Source organism: Balaenoptera acutorostrata, chromosome 9 (genome assembly GCF_949987535.1).
Source record: "Balaenoptera acutorostrata chromosome 9, mBalAcu1.1, whole genome shotgun sequence".
NCBI classification, from domain to species: Eukaryota; Metazoa; Chordata; class Mammalia; order Artiodactyla; family Balaenopteridae; genus Balaenoptera; species Balaenoptera acutorostrata.
The window spans coordinates 54582436-54602057 of NC_080072.1; the positions used below are offsets into that span (position 1 = coordinate 54582436).

General features: G+C 44.8%; 1 protein-coding gene across 4 annotated transcripts; it reads left to right on the top strand.

The window, feature by feature from the left end:
* On the top strand, positions 1-19368 carry NEU3 (neuraminidase 3). Of its 4 annotated transcripts, none has more exons than XM_057553324.1 (3): positions 1-442; positions 4649-5425; positions 14352-19368. In XM_057553324.1, exon 3 carries the CDS (start codon positions 14373-14375, stop codon positions 15429-15431), a length of 1059 nt encoding a protein of 352 aa, XP_057409307.1. In that variant the 5' UTR covers positions 1-442; positions 4649-5425; positions 14352-14372; the 3' UTR covers positions 15432-19368. The 4 variants fall into 4 exon arrangements, with proteins under 4 accessions (XP_057409307.1, XP_057409308.1, XP_057409306.1 ...); XM_057553323.1 differs by having other exon boundaries at positions 4-442; positions 4649-4951; XM_007173740.2 differs by having other exon boundaries at positions 4-442; positions 4740-4951.
* Positions 19369-19622: the final 254 nt, after the last annotated feature.

Sequence of the window (19622 nt, forward strand, 5' to 3'; positions counted from 1 at the left end):
GGAAGGGGCAAATCCTAAGCCACGGCTGGGTCGGGACTGGGTGCCGGAGAGAGGAGGGATATCCCAGTCTGGGCCGCGAAGGCACCGGGCGGCGGAAGGAGAGGGGTGGGGCTTTGACTGCAACGTCCCGAGGGGGCGGGGCCGACTCCTCGCCGCAGCCAACGGCCTGTCCCAACCGCCGGCGGGCTGCGGCCTCCGCGCGTCCGGGACCGGCTTTCCTACCTGCTGTTCTCGGTGTCTTGGGTCTGTCAGCCCCGCTGCCGGCCTCTCGAGGTCTCTGTCGGCCTGCTTCTTTACTTTTCGTGGTTTGTGTCCGCGTCCGCAGTCCCTCTCCTGTCTCCCCAGCGTTGGTCATTCTCCCGGGCTTCAGTGTCCGAGACGTGAGGGCTGACCCCGCGCCCAGACCTACCAAGAGAGATGGAGGAGCCGGGGTCCCGCGCAGGTGAGTGGGGCTGGGAGACTGGAGAGCCCCCCAAAACGTGGGGCGCTGTGACTCTGGGGACAGGTTTGGCAGCACTATCTGGGCTTAGGGAATCCAGTCTGCGGGGAATATTGGGTCAGACACACCCCAGTTGGCTAGGATCTCAGACAGAGCCAGAAAGTATTCTTGGCTAGGTCTGTTTTTGTTTTCCTTCGACAGAAGCCAAACTTATTTAGAGATGAAAGGGATCTGAGACTGGGAAAACCCTTCTTACTAAAGAGGGTCTGTGGGCAGCAGAGAGCCCTGAGCTGAAACTTAGGAGACCTGGGCCTTGGTCCGGGTTTTGTTACTGACTCATTGAGTGGCCTTAGAGGAGTTTATTCCCCTCTGTGGGCCTGAGTTTTCCCATGTGTACCATGAGAAGGGTTTGGACCACAGGATCTTCAAAGGCCTGACGTGTGACGGGTGCTCCTTAAGTATTAGTAGTTAGGAGTGAATAAAGAAAGGAGGCCTCCTTCCGGGGTTCACTGGAGGCTGCTTGCTGCTCTGGATTAATTGGAGTCTGTGGAATTACACTGTTCTTCAAGCTTGAGAAATAGGTGGTATTATCTCCATTACAAGTGAGGAAACTGAGGCTCAGAGGTAAATTTGACTTGCTAGTGTCAAAGCCAAGTCAGTCTTCAAAGTCCATGCTACACTATACTTTCTTCCAGTGAGAGAGCAAGGAGGGCTTGATTGAAAGGTGATTATATGGAGCGGCAATTAATCACATTGAGTTCTCTGCTAAAATGAACAACTCCAGAGCAGAACTATATCTGATTCATCTCTGTCCCTAGCTCCCGGCTTACGGTTTGTGCAAAGCAGTTTGGGTATCAATGCCAGAGTCACCACCTGTGTTACCATTGTCATCAACATGATCAGCATAATTAATAAAAAGTAATGATAGGGACTCTAATTGTTATAGTGATAGCAAAGCCATAAGTGAAATTGTGAAGACATCTGAATTTATATTACTTTTCCTTACATAGTGCTTTAAAGTTTATAAAACATTTTTGAGTGGTTCTTCATTCAGTCATCTTAGGTAGGTATTATTGTCATCCACATTTTATAAGCAAGGAATCCAAGACATAGAGCGATTAACTGACTAGCACAAGGTCATGCAGTAAGAACTTGTGCTTCTCCTTATGTGCTCTCTTCCCTTCCTCTCCTTTTCTTTTTTCCTAGTCCTCCCTGCCCATTCCCATGCTTATTCTGTGCTTCATTCTTCTTACCACCCAGAGACATCCTGTTTTGGTGTTAACCAATAATCATGTGTTGGCTGATGATTAATAGTATTGATATTAACTTATATATCTTATAAGAGTTTAAAATGTGACCTCTCCCAGAGGTGCCGAGGGATTTAAATACTTTTAAGAAGGGGGGTTGTAATTGTGTTGGCTTTATCATCATCATCATCCACAGGTTTCAAGGAGTAAAACTAGAATATGTAGTGATTGACAGTCTAAAAATAGTAACTGTCCTATATTGAGCTCATACTGTGTCATGGGCCCTGTAACAGACACTTAAACTTTTTAACTTAATTCTTTCACCCATTCTACTGAATCTTATAAATGAGGATCCAGAAGCATAGAGAAGTTAAATAACATGCCCAAGTTCATGCAGTCCTGGCCTGGTCCAGACCTTATGTTCTAAACCATTACACCAGCTTGGCCCAGGGACAGATCTTTACTTAGAAGAAAGCCTGACCCTCTGGCAGGAGAGCCTGAATTGGGGAGAGAGAGGTGTGCTCAAGTACGGTGTGAGGAAGACAACTGAGAGCCCAGAATTGGAATGAGGGGAGGCTTTTCTTCCGGACTCAGGAGGCCACCTCCCCACCCCCTCAGATAGTGAGATGTGATTCTTCTCGCTTTAGGTTAGAAACAAGTGAAATGAATTATTCCTATGCTAAATGAATTCATATGCTAAATAAATCATTCATATGCTGTCAATGACATAGCTTGTCTTGACTGACACTATGAGGCTGTAGCCCAAAGCAGTGCAACTTTCCCCTTCAGTTCATTGCCCAGAAGGTTACCTGAGAGAGAGGTCTTAAGTGCATACTTGATCTTGGCATTCCTCTGCCAAAAACTGTTGAGTGGCTCCCTACCTGTGGGAATAAACACTTTAATAAGGTATCAAAGCCTCCCAGGATTTGCACTCACCTGACCCCTTCAGTCCCACCTTTGCTCACAGCTTTTGCACTCCACTGTAGTCATACTGGATTACCGCGAGTCCCCACAGCTCACTGTGTTTTCTGTGACCTTTAGGCTTTTCACATCCACTCCCTCTGCCCTTCTCCTTTTCACCCTTCATTTGGCTAACCCACTATTCATCCTTTAAGATCCAGCTCACCCATTCATTCAGTCATTCAATGAATATTTGTCAAGTGCCTATGAATTACCAGGCAAGGTTCTAGGTGTAGAGGCATATCAGGGAATAAAACAGACATATCCCTGCCCTTCATGGAACTTCTATTCTGTGGGGTATATTAAATAAGTATAATATACGGGTGATGGTAAGTGGCATGGAGAATAGAGCAGGAAAAGAGGATAGAGAGGGGCAAGGGAGTTGTCAGGGAAGGCCTCACTGATTGGATGATGTTTGAATAGAGCTGAAGGAGGTGAGTGAGTGAGGTCTGTGCCTATCTGAATGTTCCAGGCCCAGAGTATAGGATATGAGACAGGAGATCCCGTGGCCTATTACCCCTCCGAAAGTCCACCACTGCTGCCTTCATCTGGACAGTTGCCCTTTTCTGTTTTCCTGCATGCTCTCATGTTGACCTCTAAAGTAGCACTTACTACATGATATTGTAATTGTCTATGTATATGTCTGTTTTGCTCACCTGGATGTGGGTTTCTTGAGGGCAGGGACCTCTGATTCCTTTCTGTCTCCTCAGCACCTACTTTATGGCCTAACTTTCTGAGTGGGCACTCAGAAATATTTATTAAATAAATGAGTAAGGCCTTATGGGCCTCATTCTTACAGCCTGATTATTTTTACAAATGACTTGGAAGACAGAGCTTGGATGACAGGTGGTGAGAGAAAATATAATAATTCTAAGCTTGGTTCTGTCTGTCTGACTGGATTCCCTTTTTGGGCCTCTGAGAAGTTGAACACCTGATTTTCTTTGAGAAATGTACCTAGAGATTTCCATTTTCAACATTATGGCAGGCTAGCTAACCTGTAAAATGGTGGATACCTGTAAAATGGTGGATAAATATAACAAAGTCTTTTATAGCTGAGTTTGCAAGAAAGTAAGAGAAATCCCCAGGCCTAAAAACCAAGAGTAAACTGAAAACTGGAGAAGTTAGCCCCTTTACCTGACCTCAGCTGCCCTAGATGTTTGCATGTCCCACTTACCTAGAAGCTTGGGCTTTAATATACCTGCTGTTACAGTGAATGAAACTGTGGGCCCACCTGGGTTTGACTCTGGTTGAAAGTGAGATCCCCGCATGAAGCTAGATGCCTTGAAAATCTGTATCCTCTGATCAAGTGGAGTAGGAAAAAGAAATCTTACTACTGACAGAGATGACAAAGAAGATTGCCTCTTCTAGGCTCCAATAGAAGGGAAAAGTTTGCCTGGAGAGTTCTTTTTTTTTTTTTTTTTTAATAAATAAATAAATTTATTTTAAAAAAAAACAGGACAAAGATTCCCATATAACTTTCATACAGACTTACCAATTTTTAACATTTTACCCCGTTTGCTATATCATTTCCTCTCTGTCTCTGTCTCTATCTCTGTCCTTGTCTCTTCATGTATACATACATACATACGTACATACATACATACACACATAAATGTGTGTGTCTAATATTTCTTCAGAATCACTTGAGACCAATTTGCACACATCATCCCCATCTACCTGCCTGGAGAATTCTTAACCACAGGCATTCCCTCATATGGATTTGGGTTTATGTTTATATTACCTGAATGGCCTAAAAACTCCACGCCAAGAAATTGACATTAGAAACCATCCGGGCTGGTAATACCTCTGAATGCTCGGCAGAAGCACATACAGAATCTCTCTGGAGAGACACTTGACACAGGCTGCATAGGAGCCTCCCACAGAGTCTGGAGGATAGACTTCTTGTTAGATGAGAGTGCCTATTGCATGCTTCGTACTGTTGAGATCATGATGTTACTTTTGTATAAAAAAATAAACATTTGAATACATCTTTGCCTCCCAGTGATCTCCAGAAGTGGAATGATAGAGCAGAACTTGTATACAAGCCAGCATTTGAATGTGGACACACGTTTATCTGCCTCCTATCCTTGCAGAGGTCATGGAAGAAATGACATCGTGCTCCTTCAACAGCCCTCTGTTCCAGCAGGAGGACAAGAGAGGGATCACCTACCGGATCCCAGCCTTGCTCTATGTGCCCCCTACCCACACCTTCCTGGCCTTTGCAGAGAAGCGCTCCTCGAGCAGGGATGAGGATGCTCTCCACCTGGTGCTGAGGCGAGGGTTGAGGACTGGGCACTCAGTACAGGTGACTGCTTATCCCAGATCTGAGCCTGGGCCTCAGTTTCTACACTGCTCTGAGTATGTCAGAGTCTGTGTCTTTTCCCATCAGTGCAAGAAAAGCCTTGTATCAGAGCTGAGGAGGAAAAAAAGCAGTAACAGCAATGCTGTCAGTTACTGAGTACTTACTGTGTGCCAGGGGCACACTGAATCTCACAGCCATTCTGTGACGTAGGAACTATAGTCAGTCACATTTTACAGATGAGGAAACTGAGGCTCAGAGAGGTTGCTATTTGCTCAAGGTCACACAGCTATAATAAAGCAGTAAAAGCAGGCTTCAAACTCAGTCTCTGACTAGAGGCCTCCATGGTTTGTTCAGTTTGGCCAACATGTGGTGTGCTTTTCTTTTTCATTCACATTCTCTTTTATCCTCATAAGTCATCAAAAGAAGTAAGCATTGTTAATCCAGTTTTGCTGATGAGGGATCCTGGTGCTCCAACAGGTAGGTAGCTTGTTCAAGACCACAACTACCGGAAGATGCGGGGGAGGATGACAGCACCCATACTCCCGCTCCTCTTCCCATTCCTGCTCTTCCTCTCCCCTATGCTTTATGTGAGGTAAATATTATGATGCCCGTTTTACAACAGCAAGCTGGAGCTCGGAAGTAAAGTGACTTGCCTTAGGCACACACCTAATAAGAGGCAGAAATGGGTTTGGTGCCCTTGTCCCTAAGTAGCACATGTTTACTGTGTTTTTATGGGGGAGAGAATGGTTGCTGCCCTTGGGCCTATGAACTACAGGGTTACTTCAGATCCCACTTTTCTCATTGTTGCCTTTTATCTCTCAGAGATTGCTGAAGTGAGGATCAGGTGAGACAATGGATTTGAGAGTTACACACATACATATATTTTTTATAAGAGGTACTTTAATCCCTCTAACCTGCTCTGCTTTTCTACTCACAGAAACCTCACCATTAAAACTTCATGTCCATAGGGATGCCTTGTTTTGCTGTTACAGTGCAAATGCTATTCTGCTGAGGGTGGCCCTTGCCAGCAACTCCTGTCTTTGCTTTTGTTGACTTACTCACATTTCCCTGTAGGGAAGTTTTTTACTTCAGGGAATTTCCATTCCCTGCTCTTACACCTTGTCACAAGTCTTTCTTGTGGCTTCCCAGGGTCAAACCTCTGCTTATATCCCGGGTGTCCTGTAGCCCTACTTGGAGTTCTAGCTCTTTTGTTTCCTCCAGGACAGGCAATGCCTGTGGTTATGTTGCCCTGCTTTCTGTCACAGACAGTTGGGCAGTTAAGCGTTTTTTATCAGACCATACCTGTTACATAACCTCACTGCCCAGTAGTCACACACATTCACAGATGTGTCCACTTTAACTCATTCTCTCTTCTCTTTATTTTATTCACATTAATTCTCTCATTTACTTAATTGTAGTATCTTAAAGTTAGAAGAATTATCAGCCCAACTTCTTTCCCAATATAGAAATCTGTATTCCATTGGTAGCTACTAATAGCTTAGTGGTTAAGAGCCTGGCTTTGGAGTCAGGCAAGACCTATCATTTATTGGCTGTGAACTTGAATACCTGACTCTTCTCTGTTTCATTGTCTGCAAAATATAATTAATAATAGCAATTACATAGTAGGAACTCAACATTAGTCATCTTCTATTAAGGGTCTACTTACACAACTCCTCAAATGAGGAACTTAATCCTGTAGCAACTGTTAACTTTTTTTTTTTTTTTGAATGAGACGATCTGTACTTCTCTATTAATTACCCATTGGTCTTGTTCTGCCTTCTGTACATTATATAGGTAAAGTCCCTTTTCTGGAGAACTGCTCTTTGATGTATCTGAAAACGGTATTCACACCCTCTGAGTCTTCTATTTTTTGGGTTCAACAGCTTCAGTTCTTTTCGCAGCTTCTTAGACCACAGTCTTGATTTGGTTTCTGGTCCCTTGAAAACTGTGATTACTGTCCTTGGGACCTGGTGTGGGATGTCAGTGTCTTTTTTCAAAGTATGGTACTCAGAATTGAACTTAGGACCCTAGGGATAGATTGACCAGTTCAGCAGTGAGGTGGCTATCCCATCTTGTATCCTTTTAATACAGCCTAAGGTAAAGAGACATTTACTTTTTTTTTTTTTAATAAATTTATTTATTTATTTATTTATTTATTTTTGGCTGTGTTGGGTCTTTGTTGCTGCGCGCCGGCTTTCTCTAGTTGTGGTGAGCGGGGGAGCTACTCTTCGTTGTGGTGCGTGGGCTTCTCATTGCGGTGGCTTCTCTTGTTGCGGAGCACAGGCTGTAGGCGCACAGGCTTCAGTAGTTGTGGCTCACGGGCTCTAGAGCGCAGGCTCAGTAGTTGTGGTGCACGGGCTTAGCTGCTCCGCGGCATGTGGGATCTTCCTGGACCAGGGCTCAAACCCGTGTCCCCTGCATTGGCAGGCGGATTCTTAACCACTGCGCCACCAGGGAAGTCCGACATTTACTTTTTTGGTAGCTGCATAAACGTTAAGTAGATGGTCAACTAAAACCTCCAAGACTTTTCCACATTTTTTGTTCTTCTTAAAACAGTTTTAATTGTGGTAAAATACTCCTAATGTAAAACTTTCCATCTTAACCATTTTAAGTGTACATTGCAGTATTGTTAACTGTATTACATTGTTATGCAACAGGTCTCTAGAACTTATTCATCAGTGCATGACTGTAACTTTATACTCATTGAACAAATCATTTCCCCCTCTCCAAGCCCCTAGAAATTACTATTGTACTTTGTTTCTATGAATTTGATTACTTTAGATACTTCATGTAAGTGGAATCATGCAATATTTTGTCTTTTGGTGATTGGTTTATTTACTTAGTATAACATCCTCAAGGTTCATCCATGTCATAGCATTATGTCAGGATTTCCTTCTTATTGTATGTTAATCTATTATTTCATTTATCCCTTTCGTTTATCCATTCATTCCTTTATCCATTTTGTTTATCCATTCATCGGTTGATGGACACTTAAGTTGCTCCCACCGTTTGGCTATTGTGAACATGGGTGTGCAAATGTCTCTTCAAGACTGTTCTTTCAATTCTTTTGGATATAGACCTAGAAGGTGATCATGTGGTAATTCTATTGATATTTAAAATTTTTGAGGAACCTCCATACTGTTTTCCACAGTGACTGTACCATTTTGTATTTCTCCACATCCTCACCAACACTTACTTTGTTTTGTGGGGGGTTTTTGATAGTAGCCATCCTAATGGATATGAACTGATTTCATTATGATTTTGATTTGCATTCCTCTAATTATTAGCAGTGTTCAGTATCTTTTCATATGCTTGTTGGCCATTACATTTGTTGTTCTTTAATCACGTTTCTCCATCTAAATTTTTAAGCCCAAGACTTGTTTTATCTCTGTCAAGCCTCAGCTTGTTTGTGTGCCATTGCTTCCACCTGGTTGAGATCATTTGGCTTCTAATGCTTTCATGTTTTGTTCACATTTTTTTCCAGCTTCATGTCAACTTTATATTAGACATATCTGGCCCATTTCATTTTCTCCTCTCAGCTAGTAAGGATGGCTGAGCTTCTGACTTCCCAATGACTAGACTGCCCAATAATTTTTTTCTTCCTGTTCTTTTTTTTTTTTTTTTAAATTAATTAATTAATTTATTTATGGCTGTGTTGGGTCTTCGTTTCTGCGCGAGGGCTTTCTCTAGTTGTGGCAAGTGGGGGGGCCACTCTTCATCGCGGTGCGCAGGCCTCTCACTGTCGCGGCCTCTCTTGTTGTGGAGCACAGGCTCCAGACGCGCAGGCTCAGTAGTTGTGGCTCATGGGCCTAATTGCTCCGCGGCATGTGGGATCTTCCCAGACCAGGGCTCGAACCCATGTCCCCTGCATTGGCAGGCAGACTCTCAACCACTGCGCCACCAGGGAAGCCCTTTCTTCCTGTTCTTAAAGGGAGTATCTGTGTTAATGGATTTCTTATATCTTCCTGGATCCTGCTCAAGGTTGTTGATCTGAGCAATTTTAACCATCCAAATGAGTTTGCAGCTGTTACTTCTCATCAGATCACATATTCAGTGCTATCCCTGAAGTGTTGGTTTCCCACAGGGTGCTAAGGACACAGGGGTACTATCCCCAAGGTGACAATAGAAAATTAAATCTGCTCCCCAGACCCTCTTGTTGGCACTTGGAAGGGAGAGGAGACACGTACTGGAGGAACGTGGAGAAGAGCCTCCATACATTGTTTATAGATTATTGTTTCCATCTGAGAGCACTTCTGTGATCCTTCTTCCTTCCATCCCTTCTTCCTTCCTCCCACTTTCCTCCGTTCCTCTCTCCCTCTGTCATCTTTCTTCCTTTCTCTTTCCCTTCCTTTTTTCTTCCCTTCAACATTTATTGAGCACCTACCAAGTACCAGGCATTAAGTCAGGGGATGTTGTGAAGGGAGGGGGATGCAAAAATTGATAGACTCTGACCCCTCTTTGGGAAGAATTTGCACAACCAAATTATAGAGAGAAAACAAAGCTGTGCACAGATGTAACTGTCCAAAACTCCCACCCAGAATCCACAAATTGTCACAAGGCAGGTTTATGCAGAGTGAGGTGTTTCCTTAGGAGTTCAAATGCAGCTGGGATCAGAGAAGCTGTCGTGCAGGGCATGGCATCTAAGCTGATACTTGAAGTGGGTGTGTTAAAAATGAGCAGAATAGAAGGTGATTTCTCCCTGGATTTCCCATATCCAGACACGGTCTTTTCCTTCTCTGACATCCACAGTGCTTTCTTTATCTCCTCTCTCTGGTGGTGTCTTCAAGGCTCTGGAGTCAGCTCTGTGGGTGCCTTTTCTCTCCCTCTCGAGGCAGGCCTGGCCGCCCCTTCCTGCTGGTGGCCTTCTGAGTTTTGATTACCCAAGAGTCACAAGGAACTGAGGACCCTGCCTCCATTGGTTTAAAATGCAATCAGATCAGACAGCGATGTGGACTTCTCATGCATATAGTTTCCAGCGAGGAAGAAAACCATTTGAGAGGACTTAGGAAGCAATCCTTGATCAGTTAGCCAATCTGGGAGAGCTTCGTGGAGGAAGGTGGGCTTCTGCCCAATAATTAAGTTGACTTTGGCACATAATGTTTGAAGTGTTTACAATGTACAAGGCACTCTGGTATAGAATGGGCTGCCCCAGAGATAGTGAGTTCCCTGTCCCTAGACCAGTTGAAGGAGAGACTGAATGGCCTTTATCCACAAGACTTAGAGGAGAATCTTCTGTAGGATGTGAGTTAGCACAAGGTCCTTATAACTCAGATTCTGTGATCTGAGCTTTGCTTAATAATATGCTTTGCTCATTCATGCAGGAGTTAATTTTTTAAAATCTTATTTTTTGTTTAGGGTGGTTAATACTTTCATATTGCTGAAGAATAAAAACAGTGTAAAAAGGTATATACATCCGATTCCCAGTCCTCTGCCTCTTATAGGCAGTCACTTGTTTCTTATGTATCCTTCTAGTGCTTCTTCATACAGAAACGAAGTACAAGTATATAGTCTTTTTTTTTTTAATTTTTTAAAAAAATTTAATTTATTTTTGGCTGCATTGGGTCTTTGTTGCTGCGTGCAGGCTTTCTCTAGTTGCAACAAGCGGGGGCTACTCTTGTTGCGGTGCGCAGGCTTCTCATTGCGGTGGCTTCTTGTTGTAGAGCACAGGCTTTAGGCGCGCAGGCTTCAGTAGTTGTGGCATGCAAGCTCAGTAGTTGTGGCACACGGGCTTAGTTGCTCCGCGACATGTGGTATCTTCCTGGCCCAGGGCTCAAACCCATGTCCCCTGTGTTGGCAGGCGGATTCTTTTTTTTTTTTTTTTAACCCCTTTCCAGACAGGATATGAGGCAACTGATCATAACACTGTACTTCCTGTGTTAATTTATAACATTGAAACTAAAGATGGAGTAACTTTAATATATTCTAAATATTACATCTTGAGAAGCCTTCACAGTGCCTTTTATGTTAAAGGTGCACAATATATGTTTTTTATATAAATAAATGAGTGAAGTCAAACAGCATGACCAATCTCAGTGAACTCTAACTCCACAGTTATGTAACTATTAGAGTTATTACATTGTGGTGGCAGGCGGATTCTTAACCATTGCGCCACCAGAGAAGTCCAAGTTTATAGTCTTAATACTACCTTAAAAATGTTTTTCATGTAAAGTGATAACAGATACAGAAAACATAAAACAACATAATTGTCAAGTGCACAAAACATAAATGTCAGCTCTGTGAATTGACAAAGCCAACACTTGCGGACTCACACTCAGCTCAAGAAATAGAATATTGCCAGCACCTTAGAAGCTTCTCTTATGCCCCCTCTCTTCTTCCCCAAAGGTAATTACTAGCCCGATTTATAGCTCTAGAGTTTCGCTTGGTTTTAATCTATGGATTCTTTATGCTTGGCTTCTTTTGTTCAGTATTCTTGAGGTTTATCCAGATTGTTGTATACAGCTTTATTTGTTCATTTTCATTGTTACATAATTTTCCATTGTATGACTATACACAATGAATTGATCCGTTCTACTGCTGTTGGCGATTCAGGTTAGTGAGTATGTGTATAGACACTGCAGCTCTGAATATTCTGCACGTGTTTTTCAGTACTATGTGCGTGCTTTTTGCTGGGTTAATATCTAGAAATGGCGTTACTAGATTATAGGGTATGTTTATATTCTACTTTTGTAGGTAATGCCAACCAGTTTTCTAGAGTGGTGGTTGTGAGGGCTGGTCTATCCAGTTTCACCTGCACTTCTGGGACTTAGCCCTTTAAGGTTCCAACTCAAAGCCTGGTGGGTTTACCAGGGCCTCTAATTTTTGTCCTACTAGCCCCATAGGGCTGTCAAATGAGTTGCTTGGTTTCTCAGCTTTTCAGTTACCTCTTTGAGAATTAGTAGAGATACCTGAGGGGAAAAGGTACTCAAAATACCAAGTCAGCTGCTCTGAATGAACTTTCAGTTCTTGGCCTATAATTCTTCATGGCCTTGTTTGCTTTCTGGTGCTTTTTTTTTTTTTTTTTTTTTTTTTTTATAAATTTATTTATTTATTTATTTTTGCTGTGTTGGGTCTTCGTTTCTGTGCGAGGGCTTTCTCTAGTCGCGGCGAGCGGGGGCCACTCTTCATCGCGGTGCGTGAGACTCTCACTATCGCGGCCTCTGTTGTTGCGGAGAACAGGCTCCAGACACGCAGGCTCAGCAGTTGTGGCTCACGGGCCCAGCTGCTCCGCGGCATGTGGGATCTTCCCAGACCAGGGCTCGAACCCGTGTCCCCTGCATTGGCAGGCAGACTCTCAACCACTGCGCCACCAGGGAAGCCCTTTCTGGTGCTTTCAGATGATGTTTTTGTCTTAATTTTTTTTTATCTATCCTAGTTCTCAGTAGAAAGTTTGGTTCAAATTACCTAGTTTGTTGTAATTGCAAGTCCTTTTCCTTCACATTTTCATTTTTTTTTTCTCTTTCTGTTGGGTTGTCTGATCTTGCTCTTTGCCCAGTTCTGTTGGGGTTTTTGGAAATTTTCTTACCAATTTCTAATATTGTTTTAAAAATATATTAAGGAAATTAGGTCTTTGTGGTATGTCTGATTAGGCATTATTTCATTTTATCCTTACATCCCCTCTGTGAGCATGTTATTACATCCTCCATTTAATTGATGAGGAAATGGAGGTAAAGTGAGATTGAGTAACTTGCCCAAGATCACATGATGAGTGGTGAAGGCAGGGTTTGAACTAGGTGTCTCTGACTCCATGCTTGAGTTTTTAATGACGTCGTTATGAATTGCCTCCTGGGGTAGTAGAGGAAGGAAAAAAAAAATCTTTGTCTTAAATTTCCCTTTATTTGCCTAAAACTTCCCTATGTGTTGGCCTTTCTTTTCTTTTCTCTTTCTTTTCTTCTTTTTTTTGGGGGGGGAGGTGTCCTTTCTTTTTAAAAATATTTATTTTGCTCCTGTCCTGTGCTAGGCACTGGCAACACAAAATCAGAATAATTTGGTTTTTACCTTCAAAAGACTGATAATCTAGGAAGGGAGCCAGTCACATAAAAAATTACAGACATACCTCATTTTATTGCACTTCGCTTTACTGTGCTTCACAGATAATGCGTTTTTCACAAATTGAAGGTTTGTGGCAACTTTGCATCAAGCAGGTCGGCACCATTTTCCAACAGCGTTTGCTCACTTTGAGTCTCTGTGTCACATATTGGTAATTCTTGCGGTATTTCAAACCCTCCACCAGCAGAAAGATTGTAACTTGCTGAATGGTGGTTAGCATTTTTTTAGCAATAAAGTATTTTTAAATTAAGGTATGTACATTGTTTATTTTTTTTTGACATAATGCTATTGCACACTTAATAGACTACAGCCTAGTGTAAATATAAATTTACCAGAAAAATCCGTGTGACTCACTTTATGGTGACATTGCGGTGATCTGGAACTGAGCCTCAAGTATCTCAAGTACCTCAAGTATCTCCGAGGTGTGCCTGCACGGTATATAATATGTGCTATGACTCTTCTGTGTGTACAGGGAGGGACAGGGCTTCCCTGGTGGTGCAGTGGTTGAGAATCCACCTGCCAATGCAGGGGACACGGGTTCGAGCCCTGGTCTGGGGAGATCCCACATGCCGCGGAGTGGCTGGGCCCGTGAGCCACAACTACTGAGCCTGCGCGTCTGGAGCCTGTGCTCCGCAACAAGAGAGGCCGCGATAGCGAGAGGTCCGCGCACCGCGATGAAGAGTGGCCCCCGGCAACTAGAGAAAGCCCTCGCACAGAAACGAAGACCCAACACAGCCAAAAATAAATAAATAAATAAAAATAAAAGAGAGGAAGCCACCGATTGTCTTTGGTAATGGGGGGGGGGGGAGGGAGCCTCATGCAAGGCTTCATAAAGGAGGTGACTTTGAGTTGAGTTTTGGACGATGAATTGGGCATGTACACAAAGTGCAGAAGAGTGTTCCAGACAGAGAAGATAACATGTACAATACCTAGCATTGCCTCTTTGCAGCTGATAAGTTAGCCTATAATATTTGAGAATTCAGTGAACACTTGGGCCTTCGTGATTTTATAGATTTCAGTACCATTTATGTCTTATCTCTGAGAAGTATTCATGCTTTTTTAAAAAATATTTATTTATTTATTTATGGCTGCATCGGGTCTTAGTTGAGGCATGCAGGATCTTTTGTTGCGGGATCTTTCCATGCGGCATCTTTTGTTGTGGCACACGGGCTTAGTTGCCATGCGGCATGTGGGATCTTAGTTCCCCGACCAGGGATTGAACCCGTGTCTCCTGCATTGGAAGGCGGATTCTCAACCACTGGACCATCAGAGAAGTCCCCAGTATTATGCTTTTAATGAACCTCATGTCCTCCTATTAGTCTTTCACTCCTGTTCTTTCTTCCTTCCCTTTGTCTAGTGGGAACCCCTGAAGCCACTGATGGAAGCCACATTACCTGGGCATCGGACCATGAACCCCTGTCCTGTGTGGGAGCAGAAGAGTGGCCGTGTGTACCTATTCTTCATCTGTGTGCGGGGCCGTGTCACTGAGCGTCAACAGATTGTGTCAGGCAGGAATGCTACCCGCCTCTGCTTCATCTGCAGTCAGGATGCTGGCTATTCATGGAGCGAGGTGAGGGACCTGACCGAGGAGGTCATTGGCCCAGAGGTGGAGCATTGGGCCACGTTTGCTGTGGGCCCAGGTCATGGCATCCAGCTGCAGTCGGGGAGGCTGATCATCCCTGCATACGCCTACTACATCCCTTACCGGTTCTTTTGCTTTCGGCTACCATATAAAGCCAGGCCTCATTCCCTGATGATCTATAGTGATGACCTAGGAGCCACATGGCACCATGGCAGGCTTATTAAGCCCATGGTGACAGTGGAGTGCGAAGTGGCAGAGGTAACTGGGAAGGCTGGCCACGCTGTGCTGTATTGCAGTGCCCGGACACCAAACAGGTGCCGGGCAGAGGCTCTCAGCACCGACCATGGTGAATGCTTTCAGAAACCAGCTCTGAGCCAACAGCTCTGTGAGCCCCCTCGTGGCTGCCAAGGCAGTGTGGTGAGTTTCCGGTCCCTGGAGATCCCAGATGGGTGCCAGCACCCTGCTGGCAAAGATGCTCCTACCATTCAGCAGAGCCATCTGCTGGACGGCTCACTGAGGCTGGAGCCAGAAGCTGGAACCCTGTCAGAATCATGGCTCTTGTACTCACACCCAACCAGTAAGAAACGGAGGGTCGACCTAGGCATCTACCTCAACCAGAGCCCGTTGGAGGCTGCCTGCTGGTCCCGCCCCTGGATCTTGCACTGCGGGCCCTGTGGCTACTCTGATTTGGCTGTTCTGGAGAAGGAGGCCTTGTTTGGGTGTTTGTTTGAATGTGGGACCAAGCGGGAGTGCGAGCAGATTGCCTTCCGCCTGTTTACAGACCGAGAGATCCTGAGCCACGTGCAAGGGGACTGCACCAGCCCTGGTAGGAACTCTGAGCCAACTCAAAACTAATTGGCTTAGGACCCAACTTTCCATAGAAGGGCTACCATAGGAGGCAACCACAGCCAGGACAGTGGAGGCCAGGATAACAGAGGTTACTGAAGTCTGCAGAGAATCCAAAAACGTAATATTCTGCTCCCTACCTTTTTTCACTTCTCCAAAGAGCAAAATGAAAATTTTGCCATAGCTACTGCAGTCGAAAGGGCACTGAAGTGTGAGTTGAGAGTAGTCCTGGCTTTTCCACTGGCTTGCTTTGGAACCTTGGGCATGTCACCTGTACTCTCTGGGCCTCAGGTCTCCATCGGTAAAATGAGAGGATTGGGTCTGTGATTTCTCTTCTTCCCATCCCTAGGAAAGGCAGAGTGCCTGCATGCTCCCTGATCAGCAAGTCCTGGCTGCATATAGGACTCTTGTCTCAAAATGGAAGTCAGAGGACTCAGCTTTTCAAATGACTCGCCACTCATCCAAGTATGAGGTTACAAGCAGGTGGCATGGCACAAAGGAAGATGTGGGTGGATTGTTTTGTTTTTAATAACAAAAACACACACATCCTTCTAATCATGCTCAGAGCTCTACAGGCTCACTGTTCGAGAGGAATTGGGCAAAATAGTAGAATCATGAGGTCACTTACCTTCTCCAGCTTTGCAGCTCTGCTCAACCTTCCCTTATCCAGAAAGCATTATCTCCTAGGGAGAAAATGAGAAGCTCAATGTCAGTGGTCCTTGATGATGGTACTTATTGTTTCTGATGGCATGACTCCTATGAAAGATCAACTTGAAGTTCATTTATTAGGATAGTTCTTAATGGGAAATGGACATGGGTTAGGACTTTAAAGCATTGGACAAAACTTCCCACAGTCTCTGCCCTCAAGGAGTTCACAGTTTATGGGGCTAGAAGAGGGAGAAAAGTCAAGAAAATAAATGCAGCTGGTAGGGTAGTTTGTAGATGTTGGGCTCTAACTTGGGGTGATGGTAGCTCCTGATGTCATTATCTCAGTTGTGTCTTCATTGTGCCTGGAGTCATCTGCCCCAGAGCTTGCCCAGGCTGCTGGGTTTCTCAGTTTGTTTTTCTCAGAATGTTGTCCTGGCCCAGCCACTCCTTTACCCATGGAGAAGGTCTTCACCATTAGGAAGGTCTCCCAAAGGTCTGAATCAGGCGTATTTGTTCGGACCTACTGAAATCACTGTTGAGGAAGTAGGGATGCCTCTTTGTCTAACAGATTTGGGCTGCACTTTGCCAGTGCTGGTTCTCTCAGACGAAAGCAGATGGTCACTCTTACTTTTGATTGTTTCCCCCATAAGCCTGTTACTGTGACAGATATTCTATCATGAGAGATATCTTTTTTGTCCCTATTTTGGGCGGATAATGCCTTAAACAGGCATCAGGTAAATATATTTCGTGCTGAGTAATGACCCTGGAGAGCAAGTCTTAGTCATGGAACACAGCCTAGGAGGCTGGGGGTTGCAGTTATACCAGTCAGATGGTAGAGAGTCCTACAGGATGAAAGTAGAGATTAACTTCACCTACTTTAGCGTATGGCTTAAGCCAAGGGCTTAGAGGGGCTTTTAAAAATCCCCTTAGCCTCTCATACATTTGCTAAAGTTATCTTCCCAATACACAGTTATGATCATTCATTCACTCATTTATACATTTATCTAAATATTTCTATAATTGAGTGTCTAGGCATAATGTGAGATACTTTCTATTGCCATTCCCTGGTTGAAACTCATTTGTGGCTCCTAATTGCCTACTAAAGGAGTTTACATTTAGCCTGGCATGTAGGACCTTCAGTTGTTGGGCAAAATAATGAATACTCATCTCTACTTCTTTATATTGAAGCCACTATCAGAGAAGGCCTCTGTCAAGTTGGCAAGTGGAGGGGATGGGGGTTTGGGAGTGGGCAGAGTCGGTGGTACAGGGAGGAACTGGGGAGGGGAGAGGACTGAAAGGGCAGTCCCCTCCTGACTAGTAGAAACCTCGTTCAGCAAAGCTGTCATGGGCACCATACCCCAAATAGACAGGAATAGGGAAGGTGGCTAAGTTCTAAAACCAGAGTTAAAGGATGGAGAAAATGAGAATACGAAGACTTATTTGGGGCCATCCAAGAAGGGAGTCAAAGAAGGGAGCTCAGTCACATGCCAGTGTGGACCATAGATGTCCAGATCTCATAAGAAGTCCGTCCATCTCTAAATTGCCCTCCCCTTTCTCCTTCCCCTTTGCTTCATGTTTGCTTCTCCTTGGTGACTAGCAATGAAACTCTTAATAGGTGCAGGGGCTATGTGCATATTTCAGGAATAGCCAGAAAAGAGGATTGGGGACAGGGGTAATCCAGAATGAGGATTAGAGAGAGGAACAGAGGGGTGATGGCAGCTGTGGAGGAAAAGAACAACAGGTAGGAGTCCTGACACCTTTAGGAAGGGAGAGAAAGGGGTGCAGACATGAAGCCCAGGCTGGAGAGCTGGTGTAGGTGGTGGCCGCTGTGAAGAAGAAATGACAACAGGCTGGAGCTCGTCCCCGAAATGTGTGGGAAGGGAAAGAGGCCCGCACAGGTTAGGCTGCAGACAAGTTCCGACCCAACCCTGTAACTTTAAGCTGTTTCTGTGCCAGGTGACCAACAGAAACAGCTGTAGGCACTCCAACTCTGTTAGTGTCAGTTACCCAAGGTCTTCAGGGCCCTGGGACCTATACCATGATACTGGTCCCCTAACTGAGCCCATTTCAGCCACTGTCAGGTTCGGAGAATGGAAAAGATAGGGCAGGTGATGGCAGCTGTGAAGAAAAGAGGAAAGCAGACTGGAGGTCTCTAATCTAGCGCATGAAGAGAGGACTGTGTAGGCTGTGGTCCTTTGACCCCAGAGGCCCTCCTGGTTCACTCACTCCTAGGCTCCTAACCTTTACCATGGGCCCTTGTTATTTGGACCTGTTCCTCCTGGTCACCAGTCTCCCCTCAGATATCCACAGGATATCATGCAGCTGCATCCATAGATAAGAGACCTTGCACCCTGCCCGTTGGGTAGCCCAGGGGACTCACAGAGGTCAGCCGGAGGCTGCACAATCCCCTCCCTGAGGCGGTAGGATTCATTACTTCCACTGTGGCCAGATTAGGCTGCTCAGTTTTCTCTGATAAGCTGTGAATTTTCCCCAATGCGTCATCCAGTGGCTGTTGTGTCATCCTTCCCTGTGCTGCCAGAGCACACGGCCTGAGCCTCTCTTTGGTCCTTATCACAGGCTGCCCTGTGTTATTATCTGTGTTGCAACCTAGCCTAGGCCTCTGCTAGGCTGTGAACTCCTCAAGGGCCAAGTTTGTCTGACTCCTTTCTGCATCCTTTTTACCTTGAGTCACAATGACTTATTTATAAATCTATGATTTTTCTTTCATATTCGGAATTCCCTGAAAGTAAGGACTGTGTCTGATTCCTCTCTTTGTTCTCTGCAGCCGGCACAGGGCCTGGCACAGAATAGACAGCAGTAAAGTTACGCTGAATGAACAAAGAAGTCAAAGGCCCTTGGCCTTCTGGAGCTAATTGAGAGGCCAGGGCAAGTCTCCCCATGGGAGAAGCATGTTGTGTCCCTCTGTGGCTTGCACTCTCAGCCTGCTGAACACTTGTCCTAAATGAGTCTTCTCTGTGGGGGCCTGTATCCAGGCCAGTCACAGTACTTCCTGGGAATGAGCTGCTCTCTGGCTTGAGCTTGGTCCTGCCTGGATGTCCCAGGATCACAGCCCAAGTCTAAAGCCAAGCCTTGACCTGGGGTTCTCATTTCACTGGCATTTCCCCTCTGTCCCTGACTGGGTTTTCTGCAGCTGTCACTCCTCCAGGGAGATGCTGGGGCTCAGCGTGTTTGAGCGTGGCTTGGTTCTGTGCTACCACGTGCTAGAAATGCTCTCTCTACTGTAAGAACTACCATGACTCTTTGAAACAAGGAAGGTGAATAAAGAGCTTTATTCTGATGGCTACTGTTTTTGATTTTTGTTGCTTTTGTTAAAGAAACTGAGATGATTATCATCCTAATACTTATGTCTAGTGTGTAGCCAGCTTCTTTCAAAAAATGGATTTTGAAGCACTTTCTTGCTTTTCATAAGAACTTTTACTTTCAGAAAATCTTATTAATCATAATCCTTCGCATTTTTACACATTGTCATTTGAACATAGTTACCTACCGAGGGAAGCAGGGCAGAGATTAGCATGACTGGTTTGGTTGCAT

Bases quoted from the DNA above. Each gene is read 5' to 3' on its own strand.
- NEU3 (XM_057553323.1), top strand. From the start codon at position 4,703: ATGTGGACACACGTTTATCTGCCTCCTATCCTTGCAGAGGTCATGGAA. The intron at 4,952-14,351 runs GTGACTGCTTAT...CCCTTTGTCTAG, and splicing joins GGACTGGGCACTCAGTACAG to TGGGAACCCCTGAAGCCACT.